The sequence below is a fragment of the Nyctereutes procyonoides genome, unplaced genomic scaffold (genome assembly GCF_905146905.1).
Source record: "Nyctereutes procyonoides isolate TBG_1078 unplaced genomic scaffold, NYPRO_anot_genome, whole genome shotgun sequence".
Lineage (NCBI taxonomy): Eukaryota > Metazoa > Chordata > Mammalia > Carnivora > Canidae > Nyctereutes > Nyctereutes procyonoides.
Genome location: NW_026575124.1, coordinates 85,227 through 109,534, shown reverse-complemented (window position 1 = coordinate 109,534; position 24,308 = coordinate 85,227). Strand labels below are relative to the sequence as shown.

General features: G+C 42.4%; 1 protein-coding gene across 1 annotated transcript; it reads right to left on the bottom strand.

Moving 5' to 3' along the window:
- Window positions 1-14,284: 14,284 nt before the first annotated feature.
- On the bottom strand, window positions 14,285-15,214 carry LOC129517242 (olfactory receptor 8S1-like). The gene has a single exon (XM_055336914.1). It carries the CDS (start codon window positions 15,212-15,214, stop codon window positions 14,285-14,287), a length of 930 nt encoding a protein of 309 aa, XP_055192889.1.
- Between the last annotated feature and the right edge of the window lie 9,094 nt (window positions 15,215-24,308).

The window sequence follows — 24,308 nt, the reverse complement described above, 5'->3', positions numbered from 1 at the left end:
TTCTGACTGGTGTGAGGTGGTATCTCATTGTGGTTTTGATTTGTATTTCCCTGAAGGCAAGTGATGCAGAGCATTTTCTCATGTGCATGTTGGCCATGTCTATGTCTTCCTCTGTGAGATGTCTCTTCATGTCTTTTGCCCATTTCATGATTGGATTGTTTGTTTCTTTGCTGTTGAGTTTAATAAGTTCTTTATAGATTTTGGAAACTAGCCCTTTATCTGATATGTTATTTGCAAATATCTTCTCCCATTCTGTAGGTTGTCTTTGAGTTTTGTTGACTGTATCCTTTGCTGTGCAAAAGCTTCTCATCTTGATGAAGTCCCAATAGTTCATTTTTGCTTTTGTTTCTTTTGCTTTCGTGGATGTATCTTGCAAGAAGTTACTGTGGCCAAGTTCAAAAAGGGTGTTGCCTGTGTTCTCCTCTAGGATTTTGATGGAATCTTGTCTCACATTTAGATCTTTCATCCATTTTGAGTTTATCTTTGTGTATGGTGCAAGAGAGTGGTCTAGTTTCATTCTTCTGCATGTGGATGTCCAATATTCCCAGCACCATTTATTGAAGAGACTGTCTTTCATCCAGTGGATAGTCTTTCCTCCTTTATCGAATATTAGTTGACCATAAAGTTCAGGGTCCACTTCTGGGTTCTCTATTCTATTCCATTGATCTATGTGTCTGTTTTTGTGCCAGTACCACACTGTCTTGATGACCACAGCTTTGTAGTACAACCTGAAATCTGGCATTGTGATGCCCCCAGATATGGTTTTCTTTTTAAAATTCCCCTGGCTATTCGGGGTCTTTTCTGATTCCACACAAATCTTAAAATAATTTGTTCTAACTCTCTGAAGAAAGTCCATGGTATTTTGATAGGGATTGCATTGAACGTGTAAATTGCCCTGGGTAACATTGACATTTTCACAATATTAATTCTGCCAATCCAGGAGCATGGCATATTTTTCCATCTCTCTGTGTCTTCCTCAATTTCTTTCAGAAGTGTTCTATAGTTTTTAGGGTATAGATCCTTTACCTCTTTGGTTAGGTTTATTCCTAGGTATCTTATGCTTTTGGGTGCAATTGTAAATGGGATTGACTCCTTAATTTCTCTTTCTTCAGTCTCATTGTTAGTGTATAGAAATGCCATTGATTTCTGGGCATTGATTTTGTATCCTGCCACGCTACCAAATTGCTGTATGAGTTCTAGCAATCTTGGGGTGGAGGCTTTTGGGTTTTCTATGTAGAGTATCATGTCATCGGCGAAGAGGGAGAGTTTGACTTCTTCTTTGCCAATATGAATGCCTTTAATGTCTTTTTGTTGTCTGATTGCTGAGGCTAGGACTTCCAATACTATGTTGAATAGCAGTGGTGAGAGTGGACATTCCTGTCTTGTTCCTGATCTTAGGGGAAAGGCTCCCAGTGCTTCCCCATTGAGAATGATATTTCCTGTGGGCTTTTCGTAGACGGCTTTTAAGATGTCGAGGAAAGTTCCCTCTATTCCTACACTCTGAAGAGTTTTGATCAGGAATGGATGCTGTATTTTGTCAAATGCTTTCTCTGCATCTAATGAGAGGATCATATGGTTCTTGGTTTTTCTCTTGCTGATATGATGAATCACATTGATTGTTTTACGAGTGTTGAACCAGCCTTGTGTCCCGGGGATAAATCCTACTTGGTCATGGTGAATAATTTTCTTAATGTGTTGTTGGATCCTATTGGCTAGAATCTTGTTGAGAATTTTTGCATCCATGTTCATCAGGGATATTGGTCTGTAATTCTCCTTTTTGGTGGGGTCTTTGTCTGGTTTTGGAATTAAGGTGATGCTGGCCTCATAGAATGAATTTGGAAGTACTCCATCTCTTTCTATCTTTCTGAACAGCTTTAGTAGAATAGGTATGATTTCTTCTTTAAACGTTTGATAGAATTCCCCTGGGAAGCCATCTGGCCCTGGACTTTTGTGTCTTGGGAGGTTTTTGATGACTGCTTCAATTTCCTCCCTGGTTATTGGCCTGTTCAGGTTTTCTATTTCTTCCTGCTCCAGTTTTGGTAGTTTGTGGCTTTCCAGGAATGCGTCCATTTCTTCTAGATTGCCTAATTTATTGGTGTAGAGCTGTTCATAATATGTTTTTAAAATCATTTATATTTCCTTGGTGTTGGTAGTGATCTCTCCTTTCTCATTCATGATTTTATTAATTTGAGTCTTCTCTCTCTTCTTTTCAATAAGGCTGGCTAATGGTTTATCTATCTTATTAATTCTTTCAAAGAACCAACTCCTGGTTTTGTTGATCTGTTCCACAGTTCTTCTGGTCTCAATTTTGTTGAGTTCTGCTCGAATTTTAATTAACTCTATTCTTCTGCTGGGCGTCGGGTCAATTTGCTGCTTCTTTTCTAGCTCCTTTATGTGTAAGGTTAGCTTTTGTATTTGAGTTCTTTCCAGTTTTTGAATGGATGCTTGTATTGCGATGTATTTCCCCCTCAGGACTGCTTTTGCTGCATCCCAAAGATTTTGAACAGTTATATCTTCATTCTCATTAGTTTCCATGAATCTTTTTAATTCTTCCTTAATTTCCTGATTGACCCTTTTATCTTTTAGCAGGATGGTCCTTAACCTCCACATGTTTGAGGTCCTTCCAAACTTCTTCTTGTGATTGAGTTCTAATTTCAAGACGTTATGGTCTGAGAATATGCAGGGGACGATCCCAATCTTTTGGTATCGGTTCAGACCCGATTTGTGACCCAGTATGTGGTCTATTCTGGAGAAAGTTCCATGTGCACTTGAGAAGAATGTGTATTCAGTTGAGTTTGGATGCAAAGTTCTGTAGATATCTGTGAAATCTATCTGGTCCAGTGTATCATTTAAAGCTCTTGTTTCTTTGGAGATGTTGTGCTTAGAAGACCTATCGAGGGTAGAAAGAGCTGGATTGAAGTCACCAAGTATAAGTGTATTATTATCTAAGTATTTCTTTACTTTGGTTAATAATTCGTTTAAGTATTTGGCAGCTCCCACATTCGGGGCATATATATTGAGGATTGTTAAGTCCTCTTGGTGGATAGATCCTTTAAGTATGATATAGTGTCCCTCTTCATCTCTCACTACAGTCTTCGGGGTAAATTTTAGTTTATCTGATATAAGGATGGCTACCCCTGCTTTCTTTTGAGAACCATTTGAATGGTAAATGGTTCTCCAACCTTTTACTTTCAGTTTGTAGGTGTCCTTCTGTCTAAAATGAGTCTCTTGTAGACAGCAAATAGATGGGTCCTGCTTTTTTATCCAGTCTGAAACCCTGCGCCTTTTGATGGGGTCATTAAGCCCATTCACGTTCAGAGTTACTATTGACAGATATGAGTTCAGTGTCATCATGATATCTATTTAGTCCTTGTTTTTGTGGATTGTTCCACTGAACTTCTTCTTAAAGGGGAATTTTAAGAGTCCCCCTTAAAATTTCTTGCAGAGCTGGTTTGGAGGTCACATATTCTTTCAGTTCCTGCCTGTCTTGGAAGCTCTTTATCTCTCCTTCCATTTTGAACGAGAGCCTTGCTGGATAAAGTATTCTTGGTTGCATGTTCTTCTCATTTAGGACCCTGAATATATCCTGCCAGCCCTTTCTGGCCCGCCACGTCTCTGTGGAGAGGTCTGCTGTTACCCTAATATTCCTCCCCATGAAAGTCAGGGATTTCTTGTCTCTTGCTGCTTTAAGGATCTTCTCTTTATCTTTGGAATTTGCAAGCTTCACTATTAGATGTCGAGGCGTTGAACGGTTTTTATTGATTTTAGGGGGGATCTCTCTATTTCCTGGATCTGAATGCCTGTTTCCCTTCCCAGATTGGGAAAGTTTTCAGCTAGGATTTGTTCAAATACATATTCTGGCCCTCTGTCCCTTTTGGCGCCTTCGGGAACCCCAATTAAACGTAGGTTTTTCTTCCTTAGGCTGTCATTTATTTCCCTTAATCTGTCTTCATGGTCTTTTAACTGTCTGTCTCCTTTTTCCTCAGTTTCCCTCTTTGCCATTAACTTGTCTTGTATGTCACTCACTCGTTCTTCCACCTCGTTAACCCTCATTGTTAGGACTTCTAGTTTGGATTGTATCTCATTCAATTGATTTTTAATTTCTGCCTGATTGGATCTAAATTCTGCAGTTATGAAGTCTCTTGAGTCCTTTATGCTTTTTTCTAGAGCCACCAGTAGCTGTAGAATAGTGCTTCTGAATTGGCTTTCTGACATTGAATTGTAATCCAGATTTTGTAACTCTGTGGGAGAGAGGACTGTTTCTGATTCTTTCTTTTGAGGTGAGGTTTTCCTTCTAGTCATTTTGCTCAGTGCAGAGTGGCCAAAAGCAAGTTGTATTGGGAAAAGGAGAGAAAGAGAGAGAAGGAAAGAAAAGAGAAAGAGAAAAAAGAAAAAGAAGGAAAAAAGAAGAAAAAGAGAAAGAAAAAGAAAGGTGAAAAAAAGGGGGGGGTGGGGGAAGCAATCAGAAATCAAAAAGAAAAGAAAAAAGAAAAAAAACAAAAAACACGGGGGAGTATTCTGAATCTATAGACTTTAAGTCCCTTGACTTTCCCTGGAACTGGTCCGCCCAGCTGGTCTTCTGAGGGAGGGGCCTGCTGTGCTGATTCTCAGGTGTTAGCACTTGGGGGAGCTGCTCTGCCCCTGCCTGTTGCAGGGCTCAGTGGGGGTTGTTTACCCCGTGAGGCCCCAGGAGGAACAGCCGCAGTGGTTACGGCAGCTCTGGAAGCCTGGATTCAGCCCCCACAGGAACTACGGGGCTCTCCGTCCGCAGGGCCAGGAGGCTCCGGGGCGGGGCCGCTGATCTGCTCAGCTCGGGGCAGGAGCGTCCTCGCTGTCCTGGGCCCTCCCGGCCTCTGCCTGTCCCGGGGGAGGCCGGATCCTGGGCTGTGTCCCGGCGCCCTGTGCTCCGGGGCCTGCGCTGTGGGATTCGCGCTCCCGCCCCGCAGCCCCCTCCGCGGAGCCGCCGCCCGAGCCCCTCCGAGCTGCTCCGGCCCCGCCGTGCGCGCTGCAGCCCTTAGGGAGCTCGGCGCACTCTCCCGGGGCGCAGGTGTCTGTTAGTGTCCCCGGGAGCCCGAGGGCATCCCCGCCCTCCTGGGTCCTGCTCCACCTCCCTGCGAGCCCCTTTCCGCCCGGGAAGGTTGGTGCAGCTCCTGCTCCTCCGGGACGGGGCTCTCCTGTCCTGGGGACACTCGCCCCGGCCTCAGCCCGGCTCCTCGCGGGGCCCCTCCCCCTCGGAGGCCTTTTGTTTCTTTATTTCTTTTTCCCCGTCTTCCTACCTTGATAGAAGCGCGAACTCTCCTCACTGTAGTGTTCCAGCTGGTCTCTCTTTAAATCTCAGGCCGAATTCATAGATTTTCAGGATGGTTTGAAGGTTATCTAGGTAATTTGGTGGGGACAGGTGATTTGGGGACCCTACTCTTCCGCCATCTTGCCCCTCCCTATAAAGAACTTCTTAAACTCAACAGCAAAGAAACAAACAATCCAATCATGAAATGGGCAAAAGACATGAAGAGAAATCTCACAGAGGAAGACATAGACATGGCCAACATGCACATGAGAAAATGCTCTGCATCACTTGCCATCAGGGAAATACAAATCAAAACCACAATGAGATACCACCTCACACCAGTCAGAATGGGGAAAATTAACAAGGCAGGAAACAACAAATGTTGGAGAGGATGCGGAGAAAAGGGAACCCTCTTACACTGTTGGTGGGAATGTGAACTGGTGCAGCCACTCTGGAAAACTGTGTGGAGGTTCCTCAAAGAGTTAAAAATAGATCTGCCCTATGACCCAGCAATTGCACTGCTGGGGATTTACCCCAAAGATACAGATGCAACGAAACGCCGGGACACCTGCGCCCCGATGTTTCTAGCAGCGATGTCCACAATAGCCAAACTGTGGAAGGAGCCTTGGTGTCCATCGAAAGATGAATGGATAAAGAAGATGTGGTTTATGTATACAATGGAATATTACTCAGCCATTAGAAACAACAAATACCCACCATTTGCTTCCACGTGGATGGAACTGGAGGGTATTATGCTGAGTGAAGTAAGTCAATCGGAGAAGGACAAACAGTGTATGTTCTCATTCATTTGGGGAATATAAATAATAATGAAAGGGAATAGAAGGGAGAAGAAATGTGTGGGAAATATCAGAAAGGGAGACAGAACATAAAGACTCCTAACTCTGGGAAATGAACCAGGGGTGGTGGAAGGGGAGGAGGGCGGTGGTGGGGGTGAATGGTGACGGGCACTGACGGGGGCACTTGACGGGATGAGCACTGGGTGTTATTCTGTATGTTGGCAAATTAAACACAGATAAAAAATAAATTTATTATTAAAAAAGTAAAAATAAATTTGTCTCAGTATATCTATATGTTTGGATAATATATAAATTTAGGAATAATAGATATGTGCTTAGGTCTCTACATAATATCACTGAGTCCTTATAAAATCCACAGAAGATCGATATGATTACACTCATTTTAGAGATAAAAGAAACTCACAGAAATTAAATAACTTATTAGAGGTCTCACAGATGTTATATGTTTGAGCAAATAGGGTCTATTTGAGATAAAATTTTGGTTCATTCACATTGCTACCACAGTGTCCCAATATATTTCAGAAAGCAGGGTGGGTGGCATGCTCCAGCAGTAAAAGGGAGGAGATAAAATTTTGGTTCATTCACATTGCTACCACAGTGTCCCAATATATTTCAGAAAGCAGGGTGGGTGGCATGCTCCAGCAGTAAAAGGGAGGGATTCTTCTTCTTCTTTTCTTTAGTTTTGTTGTTGAGAGCTTAGAACGTTCCCTCATGTTGCTTCCTGGTCAATCCATTTCTTATTTTATTCAACCTTTACCTTCTGAAATTTTATAATGCTGGATAGATATTTAGTTAGATTTAGTCTTATTAGAATATTATTAATTATATCATCCATATTTTCCTTGCCATTGCCTCTGTTTTGACTATTCAGTTTATTAAGGACTCTAAAAATCTGTATAAAAGTCTTCCACGATATTATTCAGCCATCAAAAGGAATGAAATCTTGGCATTTGCAATGACATGGATGGAACTAGAGGTATTATGCTAAGTGAAATAAATCAGTCAGAGAAAGACAAATACCGTATGATTTCACTCATATGTGGAATTTAAGAACCAAAACATATGAACATAGGAGAAGGGAAGGAAAAATAAAATAAGATGAAAACAGAAAAGGAGGCAAACCATAAGGGGCTCTTAACTCTAGGAAACATACTGAGGATTGTTGGAAGGGATGGGGTGGAGATGGGGTAACTGGGTGATGGGCATCAAAGAGGACACTTGTGATGAGCACAGGGTGTATTATATGCAACTGATGAATCACTAAGTTCTAGCTCTGAATCTAATAATACAGTATATGTTACCTAAATTGAATTTAAGTAAAACATTAAAAAATTATTTCATCTTATCAATGATACACAATAATGTCTCCATTAGGTAGTATGTCTCTGAAAATATTCTTTATTTAATAACATGTTGGTTTAAGACTATTGGATACAGCATAAATATTCACCAAAGGCATTTGATTTTTTCTTTTTCTTTCATGAAATTGTTAGCATGCCCATTTAGGCCTCATTGATTTGATTAAAAAGTATCCATAAATATGTGGAAAAAAAGAAATATCTTCCACAATCATTATAAATTTGTTAATTTCCCTTGTTATTTTCTACAGTACTTTATGCTATGTGACTTGAGCACTTAAGGTTCACATTTTATCTTGTTTGTGACTTATAGATATCACTGTGGTTGTACCCTTCTAAATTTGAGAGTAATATTCATTCAGTCAGCGCATACTTATTGAGCATTTACTATATGCTTGACTACTGACTGCTGTACTAGATTCCTCGACTAATTTTTTTTTTTGCTTCAAATTCAATTCTGACTGACAGTGAGACCTTGACAACTTTCTCATATGCATTTTCTAGTTTAGACCTTTGAACAATTTTTAAAAACTTTCAACCTTCATGAATCCCCTGGAAGTCTTGTTTTTGGGATTATAATTTTTAAAAAGATTTAATTAATTTATTTATTTTTAGAGAGAGAGAGCCAGAGAGACAGAGCAGAGGGAGTGGCAGAAGGAGAGGGAGAGACAGAACTCAAGTAGACTTCCTGTTGAACGTGGAGCCTGACCTGGGCCTCAGTCTGATGGCCCTAAGATTATGACCTGAGCTAAAATCAGGAGATGGATGCTCAACTGACTGAGCTACCCATTATAATGTTAATTTTAATTATAATTTTTTTATTGTTTAAGATAATGGGTTTTTTAGTATAGTTGACACACAATATTTACATTTGTTTCAGGTTTACAGCATAGTGATTTCACAAGTTTATCCATTATAAAGTCTTTATTTTAAAAAATTTGTTTTGCCCATTTCATGATTGGATTGTTTGTTTCTTTGGTGTTGAGTTTAATAAGTTCTTTATAGATGACATGAACTAGACATGAACAGAAATCTAGACATGATTTGGAACAGAAACCTCACAGAGGAAGACATAGACATGGCCAACATGCACATGAGAAAATGCTCTGCATCACTTGCCATTGGGAAATACAAATCAAAACCACAATGAGATACCACCTCACACCAGTGAGAATGGGGAAAATTAACAAGACAGGAAACCACAAATGTTGGAGAGGATGTGGAGAAAAGGGAACCCTCTTGCACTGCTGGTGGGAATGTGAACTGGTGCAGCCACTCTGGAAAACTGTGTGGAGGTTCCTCAAAGAGTTAAAAATAGACCTGCCCTATGACCCAGCAATTGCACTGTTAGGGATTTACCCCAAAGATACAGATGCAATGAAACTCCGGGACACCTGCGCCCCGATGTTTCTAGCAGCGATGTCCACAATAGCCAAACTGTGGAAGGAGCCTCGGTGTCCATCGAAAGATGAATGGATAAAGAAGATGTGGTTTATGTATACAATGGAATATTACTCAGCCATTAGAAATGACAAATACCCACCATTTGCTTCGACGGGGATGGAACTGGAGGGTATTATGCTGAGTGATATAAGTCAATCAGAGAAGGACAAACATTATATGGTCTCATTCATTTGGGGAATATAAAAAGTGGTGGAAGGGAATAGAGGGGAAAGGAGAAAAAATGAGTGGGAAATAATCAGAAAGGGAGACAGTACATAAAGACTCCTAACTCTGGGAAACAAACTAGGGGTGGTGGAAGGGGAGGAGGGCGGGGGGTGAGGGTGAATGGGTGACGGGTACTGAGGGGAGCACTTGACGGGATGAGCACTGGGTGTTATTCTGTATGTTGGCAAATTGAACACCAATAAAAATTAATTTATTATTAAAATAAATAAATAAAAATAAAATAAACTTAAATCAAAAAAATAAATCTGCTAACAACCTTAAAAAAGTTTTTTAAAGATTATTTATTTATTCATGAGAGACACAGAGAGAGAGAGGCAGAGACACAGGCAGAGGGAGAAGCAGGCTCCATGCAGGGAGGCCGACGTGGGACTCGATCACGGGTCTCCAGGGTCAGGCCCTGGGCCAAAGGCGGTGCTAAACCGCTGAGCCACTGGGGCTGCCCTAAAGTCAGGGAAGTCTTTGAAGTCTTTGTTTTGTATATAACATATGGCTTTTATAATCCAATCTTTAAGTCTTTCCCTTTCAATTTGACGAGTTTGTATTTCTATTATTGTTATAGTATGTGCTTGTTATTGAAGTCTTCTGCAATGTTCTTAAAAAAAACTTTTTTCCTACTTTTTTCGTGCTCTCTGTGCTATTTTGTTTCCTATCTTTTGTTTGTGCAGGAATGTCACTCTGTCTTTACATTTCTTTTTTTTTAATTTTATAAATTAATGTTTATTGGTGTTCAATTTACCAACATACAGAATAACACCCAGTGCTCATCCCGTCAAGTGTACCCCTCAGTGCCCGTCACCCATTCACCCCCACCCCCCGCCCTCCTCCCCCTCCACCACCCCTAGTTCATTTCCCAGAGTTAGAAGTCTTTATGTTCTGTCTCCCTTTCTGATATTTCTCACACATTTCTTCTCCCTTCCCTTATATTCCCTTTCACTATTATTCATATTCCCCAAATGAATGAGAACATACACTGTTTGTCCTTCTCCGGTTACTGTGGCCAAGTTCAAAAAGGGTGTTGCCTGAGTTCTCCTCTGGGATTTTGATGGAATCTTGTCTCACATTTAGATCTTTCATCTATTTTGAGTTTATCTTTGTGTATGGTGCAAGAGAGTGGTCCAGTTTCATTCTCCTGCATGTGGATGTCCAATTTTCCCAGCACCATTTATTGAAGAGAGTGTCTTTCTTCCAGTGGATCGTCTTTCCTCCTTTATCGTATATTAGTTGACCATAAAGTTCAGGGTCCACTTCTGGGTTCTCTGTTCTGTTCCATTGATCTATGTGTCTGTTTTTGTGCCAGTACCACACTGTCTTGATGAACACAGCTTTGTAGTACAACCTGAAATCTGGCATTGTGATGCCCCCAGATATGGTTTTCTTTTTAAAATTCCCCTGGCTATTCGGGGTCTTTTCTGATTCCACACAAATCTTAAAATAATTTGTTCTAAGTCTCTGAAGAAAGTCCATGGTATTTTGATAGGGATTGCATTATACGTGTAAATTGCCCTGGGTAACATTGACATTTTCACAATATTAATTCTGCCAATCCATGAGCATGGAATATTTTTCCATCTCTTTGTGTCTTCCTCAATTTCTTTCAGAAGTGTTCTGTAGTTTTTAGGGTATATTTTGAGAACCATTTGAATGGTAAATGGTTCTCCAACCTTTTATTTTCAGGTTGTAGGTGTCCTTCTGTCTAAAATGAGTCTCTTGTAGACAGCAAATAGATGGGTCCTGCTTTTTTATCCAGTCTGAAACCCTGCGCCTTTTGATGGGGTCATTAAGCCCATTCACGTTCAGAGTTACTATTGACAGATATGAGTTTAGTGTCATCATGATATCTATTTAGTCCTTGTTTTTGTGGATTGTTCCACTGAACTTCTTCTTAAAGGGGAGTTTTAAGAGTCCCCCTTAAAATTTCTTGCAGAGCTGGTTTGGAGGTCACATATTCTTTCAGTTCCTGCCTGTCTTGGAAGCTCTTTATCTCTCCTTCCATTTTGAATGAGAGCCTTGCTGGATAAAGTATTCTTGGTTGTATGTTCTTCTCATTTAGGACCCTGAATATATCCTGCCAGCCCTTTCTGGCCTGCCAGGTCTCTGTGGAGAGGTCTGCTGTTACCCTAATATTCCTCCCCATGAAAGTCAGGGACTTCTTGTCTCTTGTTGCTTTAAGGATCTTCTCTTTATCTTTGGAATTTGCAAGCTTCACTATTAGATGTCGAGGCGTTGAACGGTTTTTATTGATTTTAGGGGGGGATCTCTCTATTTCCTGGATCTGAATGCCTGTTTCCCTTCCCAGATTGGGAAAGTTTTCAGCTAGGATTTGTTCAAATACATATTCTGGCCCTCTGGCCCTTTCGGCGTCCTCGGGAACCCCAATTAAACGTAGGTTTTTCTTCCTTAGACTGTCATTTATTTGCCTTAATCTGTCTTCATGGTCCCTTAATTGATTGTCTCTTTTTTCCTCAGTTTCCCTCTTTGCCATTAACTTGTCTTCTATGTCACTCACTCGTTCTTCCACCTCGTTAACCCTCGTCGTTAGGACTTCTAGTTTGGATTGCATCTCATTCAATTGATTTTTAATTTCTGCCTGATTGGATCTAAATTCTGCAGTCATGAAGTCTCGTGAGGCCTTAATGCTTTTTTCTAGAGCCACCAGTAGCTGTAGAATAGTGCTTCTGAATTGGCTTTCTGACATTGAAGTGTAATCCAGATTTTGTAACTCTGTGGGAGAGAGGGCTGTTTCTGATTCTTTCTTTTGAGGTGAGGTTTTCCTTCTAGTCATTTTGCTCAGTGCGGAGTGGCCAGAAACAAGTTGTATTGGAACACGGGGGAGTATCACTGGTCCGTCCAGCTGGTCTTCTGGGGGAGGGGCCTGCTGTGCTGATTCTCAGGTGTTAGCACTTGGGGGAGCTGCTCTGCCCCTGCCTGCTGCAGGGCTCAGCGGGGGTTGTTTACCCCGTGGGGCCCCAGGAGAAACAACCGCAGTTGCTATGGCAACTCTGGAAGCCTGGATTCAGCCTCCGCAGGAACTACGGGGCTCGGGGCTCTCGGTTCTCCGTCCGCTGGGCCTGGAGGCTCCGGGGCGGGGCCGCTGATCTGCTCAGCTCGGGGCAGGAGCGTCCTCGCTGTCCTGGGCCCTCCCGGCCTCTGCCTGTCCCGGGGGAGGCCGGATCCTGGGCTGTGTCCCGGCGCCCTGTGCTCCGGGGCCTGCGCTGTTGGATTCGCGCTCCCGCCCCGCAGCCCCCTCCGCAGAGCCCGCCCGAGCCCCTCCGAGCTGCTCCGGTGGGTCCCGCCGTGCGCGCTGCAGCCCTTAGGGAGCTCGGAGCACTCTCCTGCGCTCGCAGGTGTCTGTTAGTGTCCCCGGGAGCCCGAGGGCATCCCCGCCCTCCTGGGTCCTGCTCCAACTCCCTGCGAGCCCCTTTCCGCCCGCCCGGGAAGGTTGGTGCAGCTCCTGCTCCTCCGGGACGGGGCTCTCCTGTCCTGGGGACACTCGCCCCGGCCTCAGCCCGGCTCCTCGCGGGGCCCCTCCCCCTCGGAGGCCTTTTGTTCCTTTATTTCTTTTCCCCCGTCTTCCTACCTTGATAGAAGCGCGGACTCTTCTCATTGTAGCATTCCAGCTGGTCTCTTTACATCTCAGGCCGAATTCGTAAATTTTCAGGATGGTTTGAAGGTTATCTAGGTAATTTGGTGGGGACAGGTGACTTGGGGACCCTGCTCTTCCGCCATCTTGCCCCTGTCTTTACATTTCTGATGAACATTAGATACCAGATTACAGTGTATAAAATGTACAGAGGAAAAAGTGGGGACCCCAAAATTCTGTAACAAGGCAAATTTTCATTCATATGTAGAATCAAAATAAAGAGACAATCATATTTTTTTTTTTTTGGCAAAGAAACAGAATGTATTTGAGCAGTGTAGGGGAGCAGACAGAGAGGGAGAGAGAGAATCCCATGCAGGCTCTACACTGAGTGTGGAGCACTCAGAGATTTATCTCAAGACCGTGAGATCATTAACTGAGCTGAAAGCAAGAGCCAGACACTTAACCGACTGAGCCACCCAGGTGCCCCTAATATAAAGAGATTTTCATGTATATAAGGTCTTGGAATATTTTGTAATACCTATTTCTTAAAAGAAATCTAGATAAGTGCATTATTACAACAAAATCAAAGCAGAATGGAATGAAGAACTCATGCATAATGATCAGGACATTTAAAGGTGTCTGTTAGTGTTCTAGTGCTCAATCTCTCATTAATCCTCATGCTAACTATGCAATGTAGATACTATTGTTATCCCAATTTTATATATAGAAAACTGAGGCACAGAGTAGGTTAGCAATTAGACAGGATCATAAAGCTTATGGTATGAACACAGGTAACTAGGCTTCTAAGGCTATGAATTTAACCATTATGCTCTGCTGTGCAAAAGGAAGTATATAGGGGAATGTGCTATGAAAGAAAAGTCAGTGAATAGTAAATAAACTTAGATGTAGAATGAAGACTAAAAAACTATAGGCTATGATTGAAATCCAGAATTTAATTGATTCAACAGCACCTAATGTAAAGATAATAATGTGTTGATAATATCCAGGGAGAAGAATCCCAGAATGTAAAAAATAAAACAAAATAAAACAATTGGGAAGGAGGTTGAAATGACAGAGGGAAAAGGGATTGTTAAAGTAAACTAAATTTATAATCTTTGATGGGTGGTGTCAACATCTTTTGTTTTTAGAGTTGAATTTCATATATACAAATTTAAGACTAGTTTAGAATGATAAAGAGAAGTAAAAATTGTCCAAATGTTATGAAGGACAATCAAATTAATAAAATCCTTAATGAAGAAGATCAATTAGACACAATTAATAAGGATGACAAGATAAAGTATGGTATGATTAATTCAGGAGATAAAACATCTGTGAGCTATACGAAGGAAATAGTGCTGATGGTGTAAAACATCAGAAGAAAACATAGAACTTTATATCCTCAGAGCTAAATAATTTTATTTTTTATTGTCAATATAACCAGAGAGATGATAGTATAGGGCTCTCTTCCAGCTAGCAGTCCAGAATTGTACTTTAAGTTCAAGCAGTTGGCAAAGCAAACTCATAGGCTACATACTCCATCCTTGTCAACTACCTAAGAGTGTAGGTATTTTCCTAGTGTCCTTCTCACAGCTGCCTTCACCTCTTTATTCTTTAGGCTGTAGATGAGGGGATTCAGCAAGGGTGTGACTGCACTGTACTGCAAGGAGGAGAGCAAATCCAAGGAGGAACCGGAGGTGGGCATAAGGTAGCGAATCAAACCTGAGCCAAAGAACAGGGTCACTGCAATGAGGTGGGAGGAGCAGGTGGAGAAGGCCTTGCTTCTGCCTGAGGTGGAGCTGATGCTCAGGATGGTGGAGACGATACGGGCATAGGAGAAGGAGATTGGGAGGAAGGTCCCAAGCCCATGCAGTAAGATGGAGCAGATCAAGATGTCAACATTGATGGAAATATCTGAGCAAGAGAGAGGGAAGAGGGAGGGCAGCTCACAGATGTAATGGTGTATGGTTTGGGCCTCACAGAAGTCCAGGTTAATAGCCAAGAGCACAATCACAACCGAATTCAGGCAGGCCAGACCCCATGAGATCAACACGAGCTTCACACAGAACTGGATGCTCATCACCTGGCCATAGAGCAGTGGGTGGCAGATGGCAGCATAACGGTCATAGGCCATCACTGAGAGCAGAAAGGCTTCGGTCCCTGCAGTGATAAACACAAAGAACACCTGGGTGAGGCAGCCCTCCACTGAGATGGTTCTCTTCTCAGACAGAAGGTCCTTCAGTAGCTTGGGCACAGTGACAGAAGAGAAGCAGAGGTCTAGGAAGGACAGGTTACTCAGGAAGAAGTACATGGGAGTGTGGAGGCGGGAATCAGCCCTGATCACCAGCAGCATCATCAGGTTCCCCATCACAGTCAGGAGGTAGATCCCCAGGAAGAACACAAAGAGCAGAGCTTCGATGTAGGGGTCGTCGGACAGCCCAATGAGAATGAACTCTGTGATGGTGCTGTGGTTCCTCCAGGCCATTTGTGGAGGGGGTTTCCCTGGAGTAATAGAGAAATAGTGATGAGATCCCTCTCCTTCACGTCATCACTCCTCTTACCATACATGCTTCCCTGCTTCCCTACACTCTGTGCGGACATCTCAAGGCTGCCCTCACTGTCTATCAGGAAGAATTTTTATCTTGTTTGGTTATTACCAATCTGGTTCACAGTGTTTGCATAGTTCAGAGAATCTTCTTCTTCTTCTATAGCCATTTACCTGGAAAAATGAGTCTCGCTGGTTCACCTCCACATCCGTGCATTAAGATTCTATTGCATTCTTCCTAGTGTTTAAAAACCTAAAAATTCTTGCATGTATCTGCAGAGATCTTCAAAACCTTCTCTTTTCGATTTCTGACTGATAATTTTTTCTTCAAAAATCATCCAATGTCTCCTTACCAGAGCTGACATACATTAGGCAAAGTAGGTGCCTATCTTACATGGCTGATGAAAAATAATAAATTTCTTTTAAGATCAGAAGAAAACGTGAATATAATACAGTCTGGATTGTATCCATTTTTAAAACTGCTGCAATAGTATAAATTATAATATTTTTTATGGAAAGGGGTCTATGAAGGCAAAAGTACCTGAGGCCATGGAAGTCACTGCTCTCTACTTCATAACAAGCATTTAAGTAAAATAAGACTTTATTAAATACAATTTCTTAATGACAATCTCAATTGTTTCAAAGTAGTTCCATAAGATTGGAGAGGGAATTATTATACCTGTGAGAAGTCTCATATTAAGGGATACTTGCAATGTCATGTTACAATAAGTAGAAGAAGAAGGAAATAAATGCCATTATTTTTTCTAATTACAATCCAATGTCTAGGCTTAGTTCACGTCATGAGGAACACTTTTCTTAACTGGACCTTTAAATTCTTCCTCATCTGCCCTTAAACTTTTGGCCATTTTGGCTGCTTTTGATACCAGAAAGGTCTGTTTGTCTCTGTCTTTGCTTACCTTCTCCTTTGCTCCTCTTCTCCTTCTAATTATGTTCTCCTCTTAATTCCAGAGTTGCAGACTCTCATGGGCCTTCCAATGTCACCTATAGCCCTGCTCAATTCCTTATAGCCTGACCGCACTTCTCCCTCCTTGAACTCCCAGCTCTCTGTTCAAATCATGGGGCCACCTGCTCTCAGGTGCTTTATGTCACGTCCGATTCTGTGTCTGGCTCATGGGGGACATCTATCTGGGTTTTCCCCACCCGATTGTGAGCTCCATGAGAGCAGGGCCACAACTGGACAAGCACAGTCACAAACCGGCATATCTCTGGCTCTGTCCCACCCATTAGCTTCTGATGACCTCTCCAATCTCTGTCTAATTGAGGCATCTCCTGTGTATCTCAGAGACCTCTTGACCATGCTCAGCACAGTCTCATCCCTTCCTCCATGAGCCCCCAAGGCACTGGCACCTGGAGGCAGCACTGTGGACATGGCTGTCTGTCCTGTTGCCAGGCCCCCCACTCATGAAGATTGGAGGCCACAGCTGCTGAATTTAGAGGTTGTTATCATCTGCACAGACCTCACCAGCTCATTCTGCTTCCATCCTGTCTCTCCTGCTCTCATACTGATAGAATCCACGGGTGCTGTGGCCACCGTTGCAAGAATGTGCTTGTGTTCTTATTGTGGACATTTTAATCCTCTATCGCCCCCCTTCTAGGGTCAGAGGCAAAGGACTTATAATTTTCTTTTAAACAAAGTTTTTGGGATCCCCTTCTCCAGATTTCAGCTGTCTAACCAGGAGGAGTAGATGGTGAGCCATTTAGGTGAATGAGGATACTAAGTTTCATTTTGACCCCTAACTTCTTGGACTATATAGGGAGTCACTGTCCTATGAGAAGATTCCTTCCTCAGTTGGATGTTTAAAGCTAACTCATCAGTATTCTTTTTTGCCTGTCAGTCCACAGTCTGATCCCACAGTAGGCTTCTGTCTTCATAGAACTATTTAATCACACCAACCAGAAAACCCTGCTTCTGACCCTTTGGGCTTTGCCAGCAATGTATGACCAGGTGCTAACTTACATTAAGGAAAGCCTAACTTCTGATCCTATTAACCAGCCCACTAGTCCCATCTCAGTCCATCTTAGCCCCGAGTCTAGGTTACCTGTGTGGCAGGACAGATAGTGAGATGTTCACTGTTACGTGCCTGCAGGACATTAGCTTTGGTCCAGTGATGGTGAAGCATAACTGGCTGGAGAAGTTACTTTTGAGGATCCTGCATGGATAGAATTGCAGATACTGCTGAGAGCAAACTCTGGGTGAATCTATGCAATCCACACAAAATGATATGATAAATGGAAGCCATTCTCTTCAAAGACTCATGTATTTCAAAATATTTATGGGCATGTCTACCTTGAAAATCACTTCCTTTCTTCCACTGACACTCACAAGGGGCGCCTGACTACAGTACCCACAGGGGGTTCAAGTTCTTGTGTGAAGAACACTGTAGTGGTTGTTCAGAATCCTTTTCTGTCCTGTCGGAGGTCATATTATGTACAAACAAAGACACCAGTTACTTCTCTCATGTGATTTTCAGGTTGCACACAGAATGGAATCTTCCTCCCCATCACCATTTTTGAACAATACTTCCAATCAATGCCTGAGATTTCTTTAGTGACCCGGGACTATTCTTAGCATTTACATCCTGGATCAATTAAGCATGAAAATAAAACACTTGCAGTCACCCTTGTGAAGGGAAGATATTGGCTTCATTTAATCCTGAGCTATACCAGACCGATGCCAGATGCAGACCATGGATTGTGAGCAGGAGAGGATTGAGGGAAAGTAGGGAGACTGGTGATGGAAGGGTGGGAGCTGTTAAAGGAGGGGATTTCAGCAGTGTCTTCGATGAGCACCTGCATCATTATTTTGCCACCTGGAACACTTCACATTCATCAGACACCTGGATATTTGATCAATTTCTCTTACAAAGCTATATGGCAGGATATCGGGTATGTATATGATTTTGTGGCTTTCAGGAAGTTAACTAAGATCAGCATCTTCTCCAATGGAGCTGCTAATATAGCAAATCACAGATTCATTTTTCAGACTTAAGGATCAAGCCCAAAGTTGAGAACACCTCTGCTGGAGCTATGATCACCGAATCTTGCCCAAAGAGGAAGCTATTTGACAACCAGTTTCCATTGAGAGGGAGGGTTTGGTGTGTGGAAAACTTACTTGCACACGGCTGTTCAAAGCTGTCTTTGGAGTGAAGAAATGCCTGAAGGTTGTGTGCAGAAGGTCAGGCTAGACAAGGTGGCTCTAGGATCATATGAGCTGGTCTGTGGCAAACAGACCCTTGGTGCTAGGTGCATGGAGTGAAATCTGTTTCAGGGAGAAGCATATCAGCACTGGGAGCAGGTGGGACCTGAGACAAACTGATCCACTGCAGTATTCTCAGAGCAGTCCTCTCCTCTCATCTCTCACACTATACACAGTGTCTCACGGTGACTAGTTCTCAGGTGACTTGATATCAAGGAAAGGAAGTCTACTGTGCTTCTACTGTTGTACTAGGCAAGCAGGAAAACAGGTGGCTCTGATAGTGTGATCTGTATTTCTGACTGTCCTCTTTCATTGCAGGCGTCAGTCTTTTTCAATGCTTTGGGATCCTGAACCATGAGAAGATTGATGCCTAGACTTTAGTGTCACTGTCTTCAGGTGAGGCAGGGAGGGAGAGAAAGTGTCCAAGGTAGCTGGGACAAAAGCACCATTTGGACAGAGAGAGATACAGAGTCTCACCCAGGGAGATGGTCTGCCAAGGAGTGGGGTGTTCCCACCTCTAGCTTAGGGACAAGGAATGTGTGGAGCAGGAGCCTGAGGCTTTAGGATCAATGGAAGAGATCCTGAGGTGGAGATGGAAGAGAACAAAACACCAGCGGAATTGAAACATTCAGAGAGCATCCCAGGCAGAAAAATAGGAGGACCACCAGAAACACAGAGAAGATATTACCATTCTCCTGGCTTTCCTTGGAGGACGCAACTCCACGTGTTCCGTCTTCACCATCAGGACCAGACACTTGGTAGGTAATCCCAATAAGAGAAGCCCTGTCACAAGCATCTCTTTACAGAGCACAGAGCCTGTTCCCTTGGCTGTCAGTGAGTGAAGGAAGTTAGAATAGGGGAAGCTCTGGAAGCACTGGATCTATCAGAGCATCAGGATTATTTTCCAGAACATCTAAATAGAGAGGTGTCATTCTGCAATTTGGGCCACTCTATGGAAGGTCAAGGACAATATTTCCAAACAGTTCATATTCTGAACAACAGACACACATTTCATGAATACCTTCTCTCCTGATCTCAGGGGCGGTAGTGTGCTAGGTCTTCCTTTATGCTCTCTGTGCTTCTGAATGCTCTTCTAAGAGTGTCACTTAAGGAAGGAAGAATCGACCAGAACCAATCAAAAGGCTGCCTGTACTTCAGCAGCCATGGGGTGTTGTGGGCCCCCAGGGGAAGCTGGGCTGCTGCCCTGTAATCCCTGAAGTCCCAGCCTGAAGCTGAGCTCTGGACTCAGTAACCACAGCCTGCACTTAACTAGAAAGGTAAATGTAGTCTGAGGTACAGGAGTTCTCTCCAGGGTGATATTTCAATTTTTGAATTAAGGCAATTATTTAAAATCTAGGAGAGGATAGCGGGAGGGCAGAACACCTGTGCCTTTCTGCCTGTAGCCCTTTGTTTCTCTTGGGCCCTGTAAATGTCATTCCTTGAGTAAGGTTAAATTCAGACCTGAAATCCTGACTGCTTAATATGTGACAGCTTGTCAGCTAATGAAAATCTCACTTCTAGGAAGCTAGAGGTAGTCCTTGTAATAAGGGCCATTTTAGTGTGATTTTTGGTATTTGGAAAGCTTTGATCCTTGGCTGGCACTGCATCTGTAAAATATGAGTGTAAGTAAGGTAAGAGCCAGTTCGGGACTTGACATGAATAGGTGAGCAGTGGAATGGCTGCTGGAGCCCTAGAGTACTTTGGCTCAGCCTGGAAGGGACAGGAAAAGGGGTTGTAAATGAGTGGAGTACACCTTCTCCTGCTCCCCCGGGAATCTGGAGGAGGTTTTCTTAATATATATATATATATGTAGTGAATGATCATGCTTTATTGGAGAGATCTGCTAAACAGATGAAGGCAGCCCAATGGGCATCTTACTTCCCACTTTGGCTAAGAAAGATCAACTGGACCCAGGTTCCTCTGGGCTACTTCTCACCCTCATCCCTTCAAAGGGTGGGGACTCTTGCAACCATTTCCTTGAAGGATAAACCTCATTGACTACGATACTGCCGCTGTGCAAAGCTTGATCCTCTGTTTTTTTTCTTAGTTTCCACATATGAGTGAAATTGCACGGTAATTGTCTTTCTCTGATTGACCTGTTTTGCTCAGCATAATACCCTCCAGTGCCATCCACCTCGCTGGCAACGTAAGATTTCATTTTTTTTTGATGGCTGAGTAATAGTCCTTTGTACATATGTAGCACATCTTCTTTATCCATTCATTTGCCAATGAACATCTTGGCTCTTTCCATTGTTTGACCATGCGGACATTGGTGCCATAAACATTGGGGTGCAGGTGCCCCCTTGGATCATTATCTTTGTATCTTTTGGGTAAATACCTAGTAGTGTAATTTCTGGGTTGTGGGTAGCTCTATTTTTAACTTTTTGAGGAACTTCTGGTGCAAGAGAGCTTGGTTCCTGTCTCAGGGAGTGGAAGAATGAATCTCGTGGACAAAGGAGAGTGAATAAAGTTGATAGAAGTTTGTTATGCAAGGATACAGAAAATGCTATCAGGAGTGAGGGGGTTCCCGACAGAGTTGCCATTGAGGGCTTTTTTGGCTGGCCTTTTATTGAGAGCCTAACCAGGGAGTTTATGGCCTTGAGATTTCTTGTGCTGTCTTGAGTGAATGACATAAGGCTGTCTTTTAGTCTGGAGTCTTTGTGATTCCTTTGTAGCTGTCAAAGAAAAATAACATTTTGGAGCCAGGGGGCCAGATTTACTTCCTTTTCTCTGTTTTTGTTGCCTTATCTCTGTTTTCTTGGGATTTATAGGAGCGTTACTCTGGGGCTTCTTGGTATCCTTGGAAATATGGGAACCTGACTCTGGGCCTTTCCCTTATTTTTCCCTGCCTAGCTCCATCTGCCCTAACTCAACTCCATACTCCAGACTGGTTCTACCAGCTTGCATTCCTCCCAGCAGTGTAAGAGTTCCAGCGGTGTACCTTTCCCTGCATCTTGACGTAATTCTTTGTTTGTTTTTCATGTATTTTGGCCTTTATTTCCCGTTCTGTGAACAATCTATTCACGTTCTTTGCCATTTTTCTTCTGCAGTGTTTTATTGCTGTTCTTTTTTTGGTATATGTATTTATTAGAGTTTGATTTGCCAACATATAGTATAACACCCAGTGCTCATCCCGTCCATAGCCCCCCTCAGTGCCCATCACCCAGTCACCTCATCCCCCGTCCACCTCCCTTTCCACTACCACTTGTTGGTTTCCCAGAGTTAGGAGTCTCTCATGTTCTGTCGCCTTCTCTGATTTTTCCCACTCATTTTCTCTCCTTTGCCCTATAATCCCTTTCACTATTTTTTATATTCCCCATATGAGTGAAACCATATGATAATTTTCCTTCTTCATTGACCTATGTCACTCAGCATAATACCCTCCAGTTCCACCCACGTGGAAGCAAATGGTGGGTATTTGTCATTCTAATGGCTGAGTAATGGTTCAATTTTCTTTTTCTTGAGTTACATATTCCTCTAAATTAAACAAAAGCCTGCTTTTCAAATGTATTGAGATGAATTTTAGTATTTCCTTAAACTTTTTATTCTTTTATCAGAGTTGTATTATTGGTTTCTTTTTTTGTGGATGTATTTATGGAGTTATTTCAAATTTATCGATCTTTTAAAAGTCTGAACTTACTTCTCAATTTTATTTTTCTGCGTCTATCTTGTTAATTTGTGCCTTTGAGGTCCTTCTCTTCCTTTCTTATGTTTTTTTTTTTATCTTAGTAATGATTGGATTTGAGCTTTGGTAGCATAAATTTTTCCTGATTATTAGTGAATGCATATAAGATAGATAAAGATAGGGCAGCGGTTTGGCGCCGCCTGCAGCCTGGGGTGTGATCCTGGGGACCCGGGATCAGGTCCCACGTCGAGCTCCCTGCATGGAGCCTGCTTCTCCCTCTGTCTGTGTCTCTGTCCCTCTCTCTGTGTCTATAAATAAATAAATAAATAAATAATAAATAAATAAATAAAATCTTTAAAAAAAAGATAGATAAAGATAATGTTTGCCCTCGTACTGTTTTGTAACGTAGTATATAATATTCTTTTGTTCATTAAATTCTTAATATGGTTTTTTTAGTTTTGACACTAACTATATTTACACATCACATTGTCATTTGTCAATTGGAGGCATATAAAATTTGATATAAAATATTACATTAAATATCAAATAATAAATGATTATCGAGAAGTCTTTGATAGTCATTGCTTATAGTATGCCTTTCTTCCCTTTTTGTTTTTTAACAATTTTATTTATTTATTCATGAGAGACAGAGAGAGAGAGAGAGAGAGGCAGAGACACAGGCAGAGGGAGAAGCAGGCTCCATGCAGGGGGCCCAACGTGGGACTCGATCCCAGGTCTCTAGGATCAAGTCCTGGACTGAAGATGGCGCTAAACCACTGAGCCACCCATGCTGCCCTAATCTGCCTTTCTTAATGTAATTTATAATCACTGAAATTCTTTTAGATGGCAGAGTAATGTTTTATATACATATATATCTCATATCTCGTTTTAAAGATTTTATTTAATTATTCATGAGCTACAATGAGAGAGAGAGAGGCAGAGACACAGGTAGAGGGAGAAGCAGGCTTCATGCAGGAATATGACGTGGGACTCCGTCCTGGGTCTCCAGGATCAGGCCCTGGTCTGAGGGTGTTGCTAAACTGTTGAGCCACCCAGGCTGCCCTAGACCACATTTTCTTTATCCATGCATCAGTCAATTTCCTTGGTGCTCTTTCTCTATAATTTGACTATTATTGATGCTGCTGCTATAAACATCAGGATGTGAGTGGCCCTTTAAATTGGTATTTTTGTATTGTTTGGGTAAATACCTAGTAGTGCAATTGCTAGAATGTAGGGTAGTTTTATTTTTAACTTTTGTTTTGGAAAATATTTATTTATTTGAGAGAGAGAGAGAGAGAGAGAGAGAGAGAGAGAGAGCATCCCAAGCAGACTACACGTGAGTGGGGAATCTGAAGTGGATCTTCATTGATCTCAAGACCCTGAGATCACGACCTGAGCCAAACTAAAGAGTCAGATGCTCAACTGACTGTGCCACCCAGCTGCCCCTGCCCCTATTCTTTTTTTTAATTTTTTAAGATTTTATTCATTTATTTATGAGAGAGAGAGAGAGAGAGAGAGAGACAGGCAGAGGGAGAAGCAGGCTCCATGCAGGGAGCCCGACGTAAGACTCGATCCTGGGTCTCTAGGATCACGCCCTGGGCTGCTGGTGGCCCTAAACCGCTGCGCCACCGGGGGTGCCCTCAGGTGCCCCTATTCTTAAGGTTCAGAGGAACTTCCATACTGTTTCCAGATGGCTGTACCAGTTTATATCCCCACCAACAGTGCAAGAAGGTTTTCCTTTCTCCCCTCCTTGCCAACACCTGTTGTTTCGTGTGTTAATTTTAGCCATTCTGACAGATGTGAGGACGTATCTCACTGTGGTTTTTGACTTGTGTTGCCCTGATGATGAGTGATGTTGAACAACTTTTCATGTGTCTTTTAGCTATCTGCATGTCTACTTTGGAAAAGATCTGTTCATGTCCTCTGCTCATTTCTTAACTGGATTATTTGGGTGTGTTTTTTTTTTTGGTGTTGAGTTTGATAAGTTCATTATACATTTTTTATTCAGTTGTGCAGAAATGGAACTTTATTTTCCACATCTTAACTTGCTCGAGAGCATGGATTTCCTTTCTGGGAAACAGAAAAAGGAAGCAACAAATCTTACTCCACTTTTTCTTTTCTTTTTTTTTAATATAAATTTATTTTTTATTGGTGTTCAATTTGCCAACATACAGAATAACACCCAGTGCTCA